The sequence below is a fragment of the Pezoporus occidentalis genome, unplaced genomic scaffold, assembly GCF_034315485.1.
Source record: "Pezoporus occidentalis ecotype Australia unplaced genomic scaffold, CSIRO_AGI_Poc_V1 ctg234, whole genome shotgun sequence".
Taxonomy (NCBI): domain Eukaryota; kingdom Metazoa; phylum Chordata; class Aves; order Psittaciformes; family Psittacidae; genus Pezoporus; species Pezoporus occidentalis.
This window is the reverse complement of record NW_026914222.1, coordinates 133599-148706: the sequence shown is the minus strand read 5'-3', so window position 1 is coordinate 148706 and position 15108 is coordinate 133599. Positions and strand designations below refer to the sequence as shown.

General features: G+C 40.5%; 1 protein-coding gene across 1 annotated transcript in view; it reads right to left on the bottom strand.

Annotated features, from left to right (window-relative positions):
* Window positions 1-2984, bottom strand: part of FGF10 (fibroblast growth factor 10) — a 61688-nt gene extending 58704 nt beyond the window's left edge. Inside the window, exon 1 of the mRNA XM_062621780.1 lies at window positions 2403-2984. Within this exon, the coding sequence (XP_062477764.1) occupies window positions 2403-2739 (337 nt within the window). The 5' untranslated portion in view covers window positions 2740-2984. The remainder of the gene's footprint in view (window positions 1-2402) is intronic.
* Between the last annotated feature and the right edge of the window lie 12124 nt (window positions 2985-15108).

Below are 15108 nucleotides of genomic sequence, written 5' to 3'. Positions count from 1 at the left end.
TCTAGTCATACCTAATTATGTATTTTAGACTATCTTAAAGATACAATATATTTGCATGGATTCAGTCCAGCTGGGGGTTATGGAAGTGTTATGATGGCAGAGCTACACATGAGGTTATGAAAAGAATAGCTTTTGTGAATCACCTGCAACATTTTGCTATAGAGACACCCTTGAAATAAAGGCACATTAAACATATTCTTAAATTGTCTCAGGCGAGGTACTTCTGCAGAATGTACAATATCACATTGCAGATTATAATGACTGCTAAGGAACATAAGTCAAACAGGTTTATCTTCTGCTAACAAGATCCTAATTGTTTTGTATTAAAAGATGTTGTACTCTACATCTGACTCTGCGATTTAAGTGTGGTTAGCCAGTTACAAGTTTTAAGATGATGGGAGTTCTTTCTTCACTGCACATAAAATTGAGGGACAGGATACAACTATGTATAATAAAGGCATTGTTTTGGTTTTATATGAAAAAAATTACATTCTCCTCTCTTTCAGCAGATACTCTGCAGATGTGACAATGATGATATCACTGAGAATGACAATTCTCTTTCTGGTGTACTGACTGAAGAACTAGGGAAAGAGAATCATACCACACAGTTGCAGGGGGCTGTTCTTGCATGCAGACTTAACAAATAGATGTATACGTGAATTTCAGTGTAGCTTACCTTTTCTTGGTAAGATCTTGCAGAAGCTCTTGCACGTGTGCAACTGAACAGCTCTGCTGGTTAAGTGGGACTGCTCAGAGCATTAGTTACTTCTCTGAGTACACTGTTGTCAGATTGCGCTCCTTACACAGAATGGCTTGATGCTCTCAGAGGAGTTTTCAGAATCCCACTTTAGGGGAATTATGACATCCTCCTCCACAAACAAAATTAATCTAAGAAATACGGTGCTAAGACCTCATTCCAAACAAATACAAAGTGAAGCCTTTGTCAAACCTTTGTTTTTCAAGAACTTGGCTTCCTATGAAATACAGACAGGGAGGCGGTAAGATTCAGCTGCTTTGGCACCTAAAGCTTGTACAAACATTAAACGTGTGATAAAGTATGAAGCTGCAAGGTGGAGCAAGTGAAGTAGTGACATACGATACTGCAGACTTCTCCTCCCTGTTTCTAAGCCTATACTACATGTACTTAAGAGAAATACAACTGAATTAACAGAAATGTCTATCACGCGGCATAGCAACCTGCTGAAGAACTCCATACTTTACACGTTAGCTAACAAGGGATCTACTTAAGTTCCCAGGTTTATCTGGATTTATATAAACCAACTCAAGAACCAAAACGTGGTTTTCCACCACTGAAGTGGGTCAAGAGAGTTTCCTCCAACAGTGGCATAACAGCATGCTCCTATAGTGGGATGTAGTCACATGAGAGTTACAATACAATATATTTTGGTTTGCTACATACAGTTACTTCAGTTTGAGATTACACAAAAGGAAAACTGAATAAAGGCTACATTTCTAGCACTGACAGTGAAAAATACATTACCAGAAGCCAGTTAGTACTAAAAACCTAGTTAGTGCTACAGAAAACTTCAGCCATGGAGACAGCCATATGACTTTTGCTTTGAAATACTTTCTAAAAAAAAACAAAAACAAAAACAAAACCAAACAAAAAAACCCACCCCAAAAAACAACAACAAAACAAAACCAAACAAAAAATTCCCAACCAGAAACCCATCCGACAATGAAACGCGTGTGAGGTCTAAGGGAACGCCGCCTCACATGTTTACAATGGGGCAGCAGCGGTACGGCGGCGCTGCCGCCCCGGAGCGGCGGGGCGCACTCCAGGGACGCAGCAGGCACCGGCATCGTCGCACCGCGGGTGGCTCCGCGGCAGAGCACCGGCTGCCGAGCCCGCCGGGCACCCCCACGGCGGACAGCACACTCGGGGCAAAGACCCAGCCCTCGGAGCAGCCCCTGCTGCTGGCTGGAGAGAGGGCAGCGGGGGAGACAGATCTTAACGCTGCTCAGGGAGAAGAGCGTGTGTGTGTGCGTGTGGGAAACCGATGCATTGTTTCAATACAGCGTTCTTGTCAAGACACTCGTATGACAGGGGATAATGATTTTCAGATTCGGGAGACAATGCCCCCCCCCCCCCCCCCCGCCCCGCTCCGCGCCACATCCTTACAAATCTTTCTAATTTGCATTTCTGCCAGGCAAAGAAACAAACCGTGCTCGGTGAAGGCATTTGCAGAACAAATGTAACCGGAGAGATCTGCAGATACGGCCTGGCGAGGAGCGTAGTCCCTGAGGAGCCCACCCTCCGTTCCCCTGCCGAGCCGTCACCTTCCCCTTCCTTTCCCTCCCCGGCTCGGGATTGCGGGGCCGGGGCTTCCGCCGCCGGGCGCTTGGCTCGGGGGGCAGCGCACCGGCAGAGTCGTACTTACTGAAGGGGCAGTTCTCCTTCTTGGTGCCGCTGACCTTGCCGTTCTTCTCGATCTTGAGAAAGTACTTGTTGTAAGAGTAGAGCTTCCTCTTGCGCACATCTCCTTGGAGGTGATTGTAGCTCCGCACGTGTCTCCCCGCACTGGAAGGAGAGGAGAAGGACGAGGGGAAGGAGGAGGATGATGAAGAAGAAGAGTTGGTGGCCTCCGGGGACAGCATGTCCTGGCTGAGGTCATGGCAGGTGACAGGCACAGAAGACACCAAGAAGAGCAGCAGTAAGCAGCAACAAGGCAGGTGGGAAGAGGCTGAGGCACCATTTATCAGTATCCATTTGCACATTGTACTGAAACTCTGGGCGCTGGAAAATGTCTTATCAAATGAAACATACTGGAAGGGTAAAACCTGGTAAAAAGCAAGTGGCGAGCCGGTGGTTGCTGCTTCTGGTTAGATTCCTCTGAGCTCTGATCTGGCCTGAAGTAAGTGTACCAACATCCATAACTCAGGGGACAAATCGCCTCAGAAGTTTCTGCCTTTTAATCCTTCGAGTCCTCCCTCAGAAAAAAGGCTGTTGGATTTTTTTTTTTTTTTTTTGGGGGGGGGGGGATTGCTGTGGTTAATCCTCTTTCCTTATTCTCTTCCCTCTCCACCCCCCCCCACAAGCACATACACTCCCCAACCTGGTTGGAGACTTCCCAGTAGTTATTTTGTTCTCTTCCTCACTCCTTTCTTCACCATCTTAGATGCAGAAAGGTCTGAAAAATAGATGACACCAAAGTGAACAACAATAACAACAACAACAAAAATAATGAGAGGAAAGGGGTGCCAGGAGGGATTTTTCACTCATACCCCTTACAAACGCACTCACACTTTGTGGCTTTGCACCTTCTTCTGATCCCCACCCTCTCGCCTTTTGCAAATCCCAAACCAGTTGCACGACACGTCCTTTCTCACTGACAACCCCAGAGCAGGGATTGTCTTTGTTTTGCTTTGAATCCTCCAGAACAGTATTAAAAAAAAATTAAAAAAAAAAATCGGGGGGGGGGGGGGGGGGGACCCGAACTTGTTCCCCCCTCTTCCCTTTCTCCCCCCTCCTCGGGTTGTAAACAGGTTGGAAGTTGTAGCCTAAATGTCAGCGAATACAAGTCAGAGGTGGGATGTGCCTCTGGTGGTCAACCCTTATTTGCAGGGGGTCAAGCAGCAGTGGGACATCTGAAACCCGTTTGCAGCTGGAGCGAGCGGTGCCTGCTGCGGACGCAGCCCCGGGAGCTGCCCTCGTTTCCTCTCCGCTGCAGCGGCAGCCGCCGCCGCTGCCTTCGGCTCGCTGCTAATTGCTCCTAAAGCGTCCTTCTCCTCGGAGCGCCGGCCACCAGCATGGTTTAGAGACTCATGCTTTACTAATTTCCCTGTCCTCCAGGCTGAACCAATCCCCTCCAGAGAAGCTTCCCTCCCCCTCCACCCCTACTCTCCCCCCTCGCCCCCCCCCCCCCCCCCCCCCGAAAATAGAAACTTGTTTCCTAGCGGAGGATTTTATTTTATTTTTTTGGCAGTGAAGTGATTGAGAAAGCCACCTGGAGCTTGTTGCCTGCTAGATCTCCCCCTCCCCCCCGCTGGAGGAGGGGTTGGGTGGAGAGGTTGGAAAGAAGTGTATACTACAGGCAGACCCTGGAAAAACAGATTATATGCTGGTCAGAGAGAGTAAAAAGGGAATAGGCATAATTAGCTCCTTTTCCCTCTTTGCCAGCTTCCATGGAGGTCTTTCTCCCTCCTATAATGAATCACTGATTTCTCGCTTCCGTTGCTGAAATAAAAAGTTCACACTTTAGCCTGCTCTTCCTTTTAAGCCTCTCAAGATTTATTGAGTCTCTTACCCCACCCTCACCCTCCTTGTCTCAAAAGAAATCAAGGCCCTAAGTGACCATTTTCTAATTGCTAACATGAGTCATTTACTGAATCATGCATCTGACTTCAAAGCAAAAGGGGCTTTATTGGGATTGCAAAGGTTTCCCCATAAAATGTCTGAATATTTTTGCTGTCTTTTTTTATTTTTTTTAACTAATGCAGTTCCCTTTGCCAGAAAGAAACAAATTTTCCATTTTCAAGGCTATTTTAAAGCGGTTTTTCAAGCTATTATTTTGCTGGAGGGGCATATGTTGTTGTTTTTCTCTTTGATTTCATCTTTCCTAATGGATTTGTCATTTCACATACTGAATGTTATGACAGATTCGTATTTCTAGCCTGTCACTGAACTGTCAACTTTCCCAGTAAGTAACAGGCATCTTCCATATGATCTTTTCACACCAGAATAAGGGATCAGGGACTGACAGGATATGGGCAGCATGCAAAACAGTAGGTTTTAGTTCAGTATTTAGTGCTGTAAAATAACTGTTTTGGAACGCAAGTAGGTGGAACTTTCACTAACAGAATGGAGTAGCAAAGGAATGAAGTAGTACAGAAACACAGTGAGTAGCTCAATACATAAAACCAGAACTTTTTTTAAATAGAGGCAGTTTAATAATGTAGCTCAGTAGAATGCAATGGAAAATGGCCTATGCAGTTGCATTTGGCATTTGGAATAAATTTTAATTTAAACAACAGAAAATGCAGAAAAGAACAAATAGTTCTAAAATTAGATTGATTCATTAGATTAGGATGTTAAATATATTGATAACTTCACAACAGAAATTAGAAATTATCTTCTCCAATTGTGTTTATTCTGGAGAGAGTCAGTTCTGAAATTTATGTGTTCGGCTTCTGGAGGCGACATTTAAACAGCCTTAAAAATGAAACAATTTAATGCTAGAATCAATATGTTTTATGGTGTTGTTTATAGTACTTCAGAGTATTCTGCATATATTTGCACTGAGAAGCATTTCAGATTTTTTTTTTTTTTTGTGAATCTGGTTTTAGGCTTTCCTTTTTTGGCAACTCATAATAAATAAAAAATAAAAATAAAAATAAAACCAAAATGAAAAGCAAAAGCCTGCTTTTTGGTGAACACCAGGCAGCTAACATGGGAATACAAAGCCAATGTCAATGTTTGCTTGCTGCCTAGGTCATGAAGGGTACAATACATTGTTTCTAAAACTGAAGTTCCTTTGATTCCAACCGCTTACATCATAAATAATCAGTATAATGTCTTAAAAGTATACACCTGAGGAAACCTTTCATTTTTCTTTTCCTGTCAAATGCTGGAAAATACAATGAATTGGTATTTTAGGATCTCTGGTGGCAGGAAAAAATGGTAGTTTGGAGGTCAAACAGATATTTAACACCTACTCATTTAAAAAATAGGTACTGTCATGAATTTACTCAAGAAGAGTTCTGCTTAGACCTACTTCTTGTACAGCTTGTGATTGGCTGTATGTTGATCTTGTGGTCAAGAACAAAACCCACATATCTGGAGTTTCATATTAAATCTGCTTCTGGCAGGTGCAGTATTCAGTGCAGTTCTTAAAACAACTACAACTCATAGAGTCCTTTTTTACCCTGTGTGATGACAGTGAGGGCATTTACAAAACAGAGTCCAAATGAAAAGCTGACATAGCTTTTTAGATTGTATCTCATTCTTTTTTCTACTTTCTGTATAGCCTTTCTTTTATAGCACAGTTGAATCCCTAAATACCCCACTACTTTGTATTGTCAGGTCACCTTTTAGGTTAGCCTGAGAAAGCCTGAGAAAAGTTCCACAGGAAAGATGCACTATTTAACGGAATTCAATCTGTCCCAATAGATTTGAATCACTAACATAAATGTATGAATGTAGATTATATCTCTGTAATGAGGCCTGAATCATTCTCAGTCACTTCAAAGGACTGAAATTCAACCTTCCTTTTTAGCAGCAACAATCAGACCTTAATGGGTTCCTTTATTAATTGTTCCACTGCTAAACTTGAAAAGCAACTACCTTCAGTACAGGTCCTAGACTAAGAATGGTACCTGCTGCTTTTAAAACGTTTCTGCCTTGCTTTATACCACTCTAAGATTATGTGAAAAGCTTCTGGCACTGCAGTTTTATAAATGCTGAATTACATTGACCAAGGCAGAATGAAATAATAAAACCCCTTTTCTAAAAAACTGTGCAAAAAATAGAAAATATATTTTAAGAATTTTCTTTTGGGGCTGTTTTCTTTCCAAAGAATATTCAGGGAAATTACTTGCACAGATGAATTTTAACGAAAAATACTCTAAACAAATTATTATTTTTTTTTTATACTTGTAGTAAATGTTTTTGTTTTCTTGATAGGCAAAGAGTAATTTATTTTTCTTTTTTGTGTGAGGTAGGTAACTTGAATCAGAGAAGCAGTATTTTAAGGCAGTTGGAACAGATTTTGCCATTTGGAATAGATTTTGCCTTGAGTGTTAATATGATCAACTCACTCTCAGATGTTACCACCCCTTAGTTTGAATTTCTAGATAGCAATCATGGCCATTTGCTCTTTACAGTATGGTGAGAGATGCACATGCATCTTGTGGTCATGGGACCCAATTCTGTTCTTATTCAAGGTGTTGGGAAATTTGCCAGTGATTTCATTGAAAGAGAAGAGAGATTTGGGTCAGAAATGTCACTGCAAGAGATGCAAGCCTGCCAGAAATGAGGCAAGGAATGCCAACTGCCAGTGGTGGCCTGTATGCCTCCATTTGTATGTCAGTTCTGAACTGCAGAATATGGTAGTGTTATAAAACACTAATCTTGGTTATAAGAAAAGGCAGTGTCACATAGTACACATGATCATCAGACAGCAATGAGACAAGCTCTTCGATTTGAGATGCATCACTCCTTACTGAAATCTACAGTGTGGAGTTCATGCCCACCAATAGGAAGGATTGAAGGCCACTGTATTTTATCGGAATAAGGTATGTCTTGAAGCTTGAGGCAGAAAATCGTTATAGTTGTTTTCTTCTGAGAAATCTGAAAAATCACTATGATTTTATTTACCCCTATTATTTGCTATATCATGTACCTCCATGTCGTTTAAAAAGTGTCAAAATACTAATATTATTCTCATTTCATGTACAGAATTAGGTATAAAATAAGCCCTTAAGTGGTCAAAGATCAAGACTGAAGGCATTGTAACTCATCTGTGAGTTGAAGCTGGAATAAGGCTTATAAAATCAGAATACGATTTCAGCTGCCTGTAGTGGAATTTGGTGGTGTATGGAGCATACTGCTTGGCTTCTCTACGCGCAGCCCTCTTCCAGCTCAGTATCTGTAACTGGAAAAGAACTCTTGCAGAGTTTAGCAGAGTATTTCTAGGTCAGACTTAACAACAGACATGAGCAAAGTGAGTCTGAGATGACCAAAACATAGTTCAGCCAGAGATGCTTCCACCCAGCTTACATAGTTACTAGTGAGAATGGCCAAGAGCCCTGCCCAGAATGAGGCTAGTCCTCAGAAGGAGTAAGATGGTACCCACCCTGTGAGACCTGGTGGAAAAATGAAGAGTTGGCTGGGCTAGTAGTGATTAGCTGGAATATGCCCTATTTTGTGTTTTAAGAAACAGAATCAAAATATGGCAGCTGTTAGGACTGCACAGGTCATCTTGTGAACACACATTTGAATTGTGGGACCAGGCAGGATTTGCCCCACTTCTTAGTAGTATGTGTTTCTCTCTCATGGATATATTGGCAAAATTGTCTGAATGCTGTGCTTGAAGTAGACAATTAAGGGAATTGTTTATTCTTCTTAAAATGCTAATTATGGCTATTCTCTTAGAATGTATTTATAGTTCTGCTATGTCTGAAAATAAATTACAGAGAGGTATGACATTTGAAATATCTGTATGATTCTTGCATGATAAATAGAGCTATTAAAAAAAGAAGAAATAAGTAAAAGAATGGATTCTATGGAGGTCAGCTAGAGGAGACTACAGATCTCCAGACATGGAGCTGCAGTGCCATAAATAGCTATGTGCACGGTTTGAACACTGTGTTTAGTAATGGTCTGCTGGCAGCCAATTTTGCATACTCTGCGGCACAAACATAATTAAAAAGGCAATATTTTCAAGGAGTTACTTTAATCTTAGAGGATTTGTTTTAGCATTTGTTTTTCTTTCTCGTTTCATACAGGACTGCCATGAATGTAGGCCACTTAAATACTCCTATTAATATGAATGATTGAGAACAAAACTGTCAGAAACTGCCAGGAAGAGGCAAGTGTTAGTTAGACCTTTGTAGATTCTTTCTTTTTTTTCCCCCCTTAATCTCATCTAAGATTACATTTTATATGAGGATAGTAACCTGGATGCCAAAGAACTACTTTGTGCATTCTGATATACAGCCCCCCCCCCCCCCCCCCCCGTAAAACTATGCACCTGTGAGTTTTACTTGTAATTAAAAATGCTGATGGTAATGTTTGTTGTTTTGTTTTGTTTGTTTGTTTTCCCCTGTACTGGTTTTTCTGTTTGTACAGCTTCTTCTGAAGATACACTATAAACATTTTCACTAATCATTCCCAGGTTTCAAACCTTCAGCTGGAACAAAGTGTTGGCTCATTTGTGACATTGAAGCTCCCATTCCCTGGAGAAAACTTTCCAGAAATATTGATAATTTGGTACCTATTAATTTTCTGGAAAAGGTCTTTGTGTCGGATGTAGCAGACAAAAGCCCCCCCAAAGTTATACAGGCTTTTTTATGAGCAGGGGTGTGTACCCTGAAAGATACTTTCTGGTACTATTCCTGCATCCAACCCAAATCCCTTTTAGAAAGAAAGGTAAGAAAGCCAAACCAAAACTCTTATGTTCTGCTAGGCTCTGTCCTTCTTGAGTGCTTCTGGAAGGGGGTGAGGGAGTCACTTGTAGGCATTGCTTGTGGAGCTATTTGAAACAGAGCTGACAGCTAGGAACATCAGCCCAGCAGCTGAACATGCTTGCCTCACCACAGGCAACCAGGGTAGCCAGCTGGGCTCCCTCTGAGCTAGTTAATAGCTCACACATTGCAGGGGCAGCTCACACATTGCCTCTTCTTTGTCAGTTAATTTGTAGCAGTGACTGGAATTACTTCTGTGAGTAAGCACCTCTCAGCGTGAGGAAGGGTGATGGAAGTGAGCGTTTCACAAGTAGAAAAGCATGGGGTAGGGCTGGGAAGCAAGGGACATCTTGCCATGGCTTCCACTAAGCCGTCAGTGTCAGCTACTGCAAGCCTGGCTGGGCATCCATCAGCCTTCGCTAGTGTGACATCATCCGGGAGGTGTGTAACACAGCATCTCTTATCGGGTACCTTCTACCTGTGTTTCCGCAGAATTGCTGGGCAGAGTTAGACAGTAACTTTCCTAGACCACACCTTTCCACATATATGTGACAAACACGTCTCATTGAAGATACTGAGCAGACAAATGCAAATGATGAGTCAGTTCATATATATGGGACTTTTTCCAAAGCACTTCACAGCTTAGGGCACACTAATACCCCTGATGTTATTAGAAAGAACACCATGACTCAGATATAATTGCCTAGCTAGATACACCCTTATTATTATTTAGTTCTGGATTTCAGAAAGAAAAGCCAGGCTCTACTGCTGTTGTAGGCTCTGTTTCAAAGAATGAGCCCCTCAAAGCCAGCTTGTTGCTGAGTTGTGATCTTTTAAAAGATGATTTTTTTCTGTTATAGGGTACTCTCCAGCTGCTGATTATGGTTTTGGAAAAGCAACTTAATTTGTTCTATATTTATTAGCAGATTGTTTAGCTTTTTATTAAGATCAGAACACAGAGACAAAGGATAACAATATGGTATCTTCTTTCTAGCATTATTTAAAATGTTTACAGCATGTTAAAGATTTAAGCAACTCCCTGAAGAGCAGTCATCTATTCTGTGAGGCTTAAAGAGATTATTTTTCTTTACAGCATATGGGTAACAACTGGCCACACAGATATAAATTACTACAGATTTTAACCATGTTGCCAGTTACTGATTATAGTGGTTAGCTCCTAAATGCCAGAATCAGTAAACTTGACATCACATTTCATGTATCCTACATGTAGTTAAAAGTAAGAAACTTTGAAAATGACGTACATGATTTTTTGCATGCCACTGATTGGTAAAATACCTTCCTTTGTATTTCTAAATGCTAAAAATCATGCTGAAGTTTTTTTCAGTTCAGCTCAGGAATATGTACCCGCTAAACCAGGCTGGAATTTGCTAGACCAAAAGACATTACAGACAATAACAAGCAGTAGAAGCTAATATATATCTGGTATAAGTTCATCCTGAGCAGTTTTCTAAAGCATACAAAAGCTTCTTTCACCCAAAGAATGAGGGAGGAAGCCAAAGAAAGGGAGACACCTCCATTTCTTTCTCTTCTATTCTGCTTGTGATGCTAGCTTGCCTCTGGTGCTCCTTCCAGCCCTGAATCACCAAGTTACCATGCTCATGTAATTACTGGGAAAAGGATATCTGAATTATAGAAATACAAACAACAAAGAGCAAGTTACTTAGTTGTGGCAAATATTGACTGTTGCCTGTGGAAAAGCACTATTTAATGAAAAATGCTGCCTAAGAGCATATGAAAGGGCTGACTAGATAGGCGAACCTACAATATCCACAAATGATACAGGGATAAAAATACTTGGTTAATTTCTGAAACATTCAATATTAGCACTTTCATGTCTTTTGGATTTCTGTTAGTCTGTTGTACCAGCAATTTAAACAAACAATGGTAACCCTTGCTTCAGCCTGCCCCAGGGCAGCTTTGCTTGCTGGTGCTTGTGTCAGGCATGCACCAGAAAGCAGAAAACTTTTCAACTAATTAACAATTCTATTATTTATTTATTTAGCCAGTTACCTAGTTAGTTAGTTAGTTAGTAAAGTGGTAGGTGAGCGCTCCCTACAAAAGACTTCTGTAGGCCTGAGAGACAGCTAGTTAGATTCATGCTTACTGAATGGCAATTAGTCAGAAAAAAAAAATTAAAAAGCATTTACAAATAATGCATTAACCCAGACCATTCAGTTTAATCACCGAGCAGTCTTCCCCGTCTTGGCTCCTTGTGGACATGAATTCAAATTTGTCAAGACATCACATAATCAGGTAAGCCACCGCAAGTCTGCTCTCTGAGGAGATGGGGGTGACGGAAATAAAGCTCTTTTTTCCTCTCCACTTTGCAGTAAAAGGTTCTTCTCCAGAAGACTAAGACTGGGAGCTTATGCTCAGCTCCATTGGACAAGTTCCTCCCTGATGACTTTCAGAAGAAATGTTCTTCCATTCTTTTGCAATTGGTTATTATCCTCAAATGGGAGCTAGGGAGAAGCCATGTATTCTTCAAAATGGAAACTTGGCATTGAAGATCTGTTCAGAAATACACAGTATTGTGGACCCTGAAAACAGCCTATCCTATTCCCAACATGGAACATCTGCAGAGAAGTGAAGTCTGGGACGTTGTCTACCAAGCTTTTTGATTGATGGCTGACATGTGTAGATCTTGTTTCTGAACACGGTGTAGAACTGGGAGTAGAGAGAAGCCTGGCACTAAGAATGACTATGTCCATCCTGGGTTTCTGACAAAAGCAACTCAATCAGCATCAGCTTATGTGAAGAAAGTATTGTCCTCTACAACAGGAGCAAACGTGCAAGTCTTTGAAGAGATACTGAGGGAAATAAACATAAGTCAGCTCACCAAATCATGACACAGAAATCACTATCCATAAATAAGACCCTCTAATTATTCTATTAGCAATCTTCAATCAAAACTGGGCTTGGCCCTAGTGAACTTTCAGCCTTTTGCCAGGTATTCAGACAACTTCTTACATCTTTGATTAAGCACCCAGATCTTCCAAATAAATTTCAGTATGACAGCACATATGTTCAAACCTGCATGTGTGTTTAAGTACTGTTAGGGCAGATTTATTCAATTTTTCCTACACAGACTTCCAGCTGGCCTATAAAATTTCCTCAGGTGTGGAATTCTTCTTATAGAAATCTGGGTGTCAGGAGTGAGATTAACAAGATTTTTAAGGGATTTAAAACTACCCAAAATATGAGAACAAAACCCTATTTTTGCAAGGCACTTTTGCAAGTCTGAAAGATACTAACATTTTCATAACTAGAAAGAATGGTACCAAAGCAGCTGTTATGTATCCTCTCAAGAGAAGGCCATTATTATGAACAGAATGTTCAGTGCTTTTAATGACCATTACAAGCAACCAGTAGGTGTATGAACTTTTTCATGAAAAGTTTCAAAAGTAAGTTAGAAAGAAATTTGTTGACTTGTTGTAGCTGGACATGATCTGGTGTAGGGATCAGTGGTGGATTCTTTTGCTATAGCTTTTGTGATTTCGAAGGAAACAAACAGATCTTGATTGAAAGCTAAACAAAATGTTTGTATTTCTACATGACATCTCCTATGAAAATACAGCATAAGCAAGAACTGAGCAAGCTCTTTCATCCTGTCACAATAATTTATTTTCCATTTCTTCTTATGAGGATCCTCTCTAAAACTCTGTTTCTGCAAAACTTAGAGAATAAACAGGACTCAAATTTCAGTTGATTCTGGGCAGCTGACTTCAACAGATTCTATGTGGTTTTCCTGTGCTGACCAAACTGCAGAAAGTACATCAGGGTGTGGCAATTCTAGAAATTTTCTGGAAATTCCCAGTGTAGACTAAGGAAGTAATTATTCTTCCTATATTTTTTCCAGTGTAGTATATTTGTGTTATGTAGGCACATCTAATAGAGTTTCATTTAGCAGTTTGTTCTATACAATTCACTGAATACCTGTCATAAAGTGTAATTATTTGATCCCATCTGAATGCAAGAAATCAAAAGCGTAGTATCAAAACGCTTTTACTTTTATTTCTAATCCTTGGGGGTTTTTAGCTGTGCTATGCACTCATACAGAGGGTTTGCTGTCTAGTAAGAGAAAAAAAAAAAGAAAAAAAAAAGAAAAGAATGCTAACAATCCATTAAAAATTCTGAAATATAAATTTTCCCTAGATTGAAAATGACTTTTGCTTTACATACTGTTGGTATTTTTTAAAATAATTGCTGGGTGATTTTAACTTAGAAAGACAAGTGAACAACATTTAAAGTCTTCAAGACTTACTAGTGCATTACGGTAACATATGAGTAACTTTGTTAAGTGAACATTTGTAACCAATTATTCTGAAGAATGCATCCTTACAGCTGAGAAAAAAAGACCTTTTCATTTACCCTGGCTCCACTATCTTGGATATTGGTCTGCTATGGTAGTGGTAAGTAGGGGCTATGTGTGCATGGCTTGGGGCACCAAGGTATTTATTTACCTGGGAATAGTGGTAGCAGAGAATAGGCAGAGTTCATTTTACTCCTCTGGTGCTGAGTTAGAGGAAAAAATCTTAACAACCTGCACAGAAAGGAGGGGGAAAAGCCAAGAGAAGCTGTCTGAAGGGCTTCTTCTGCCATGACACTGGTTTTTTGTCACTCTGACTCAAGGCTATGTTAACAACCCATATTCTGTAAATGGTCCTGGACCAGTTCTGCAGCCTGTTTACTCATACAGCTCCTGATGGTTTTAAATTATCTCAAGAATTTATCTGTGTAAATACTCCATCAGTTTGAAGTAGTCTTGCCTTTGTGTTTTATGGAGTCAGATTTTGTGGTATTTTCTGTATAGATAGATAAAAGATAAGAGAAACAGGGAATCATACCAAGAATAATATGCCCAGATGGTCAACATTCAATCAAATAATTCAGTAATAAAAATTCAGGAAGTTGTAATTTATACAGCCAAAAATCCTTACTGAATCAGCCTTTTTGGAGATGTGCATACACACACCTTCACTCCCTATACCTTCCATCAGCAGCTTTTTCCAACATTCTTGAAATTAGCTGTAATAAATATGACAGTAGGTTAAAATACTAAGGACCTGAACAAGACATGGACACTATTTGACTCATGTCAGATTAGTTGCTGGTTACTCCTGATGACTGTCAGAATGTAATTTCTTACTGGTAACTGTTAAGGTACCAAAACCATTCTTCCTAAGCATTTTAATGAGAAAATGTGTGAGTTAAAAGTTGGAATCTGAACTGAAAGACTGTAAGAACTGCCAAAATTGCTGTGTGTCTGGAGACATCATGATGTCTACAAGTGAGCTCTTGTTTCTGTGCAATATAACTATCATGAGAATCTGCTAATAATAAAGGGTTTCAGTACTGTGATGTTCACAATCACAATCCCCAAGTATGCTTGGCTCCTCTAGAGGAAGCTACAGCCTGATGCACCCAGACTGTTGTCTGTGTACCTAAGAGAAAACATTCTGACCTGGTTACTACGCTGTGGACCTATTTCTGTACTAGAGAAAGATGCCTTCTTCTCCTTTGAATTTACAGACACTGCTCAAATGAAGTAGTAATCAGTACCTTGAAACAGAGGTGAAAGCACAAGTAGTGTTTGCTTTCCACCCACAGATTATTACTAATGTGATGGGACTTTTTGTTTCAAATCTTTCTGCCTGAAGAGGATTTAGGTCCCCATCTCCAGTCCAAGAAAGTGCTTGAGGCATGTTTGGTGAAATAATCTCTCTTCTTCCTACTCAATTCTAGTGTTGTTTTTCCACTTTGCATGCACTTGTGTCCAGAAGAACACCAAGTGTGGCCTAAGGTTAAAGCTTGTCTCTTGAAAATATATATGGTCTAGTCATTGCTCCATGTTTTTGCATTTTATGACTGCCTAATGCAAACTAAATGAACAGCAGTGCAAGCAGGCACTGAGATGAAATTCTCTTTTCACACAGTCATGAT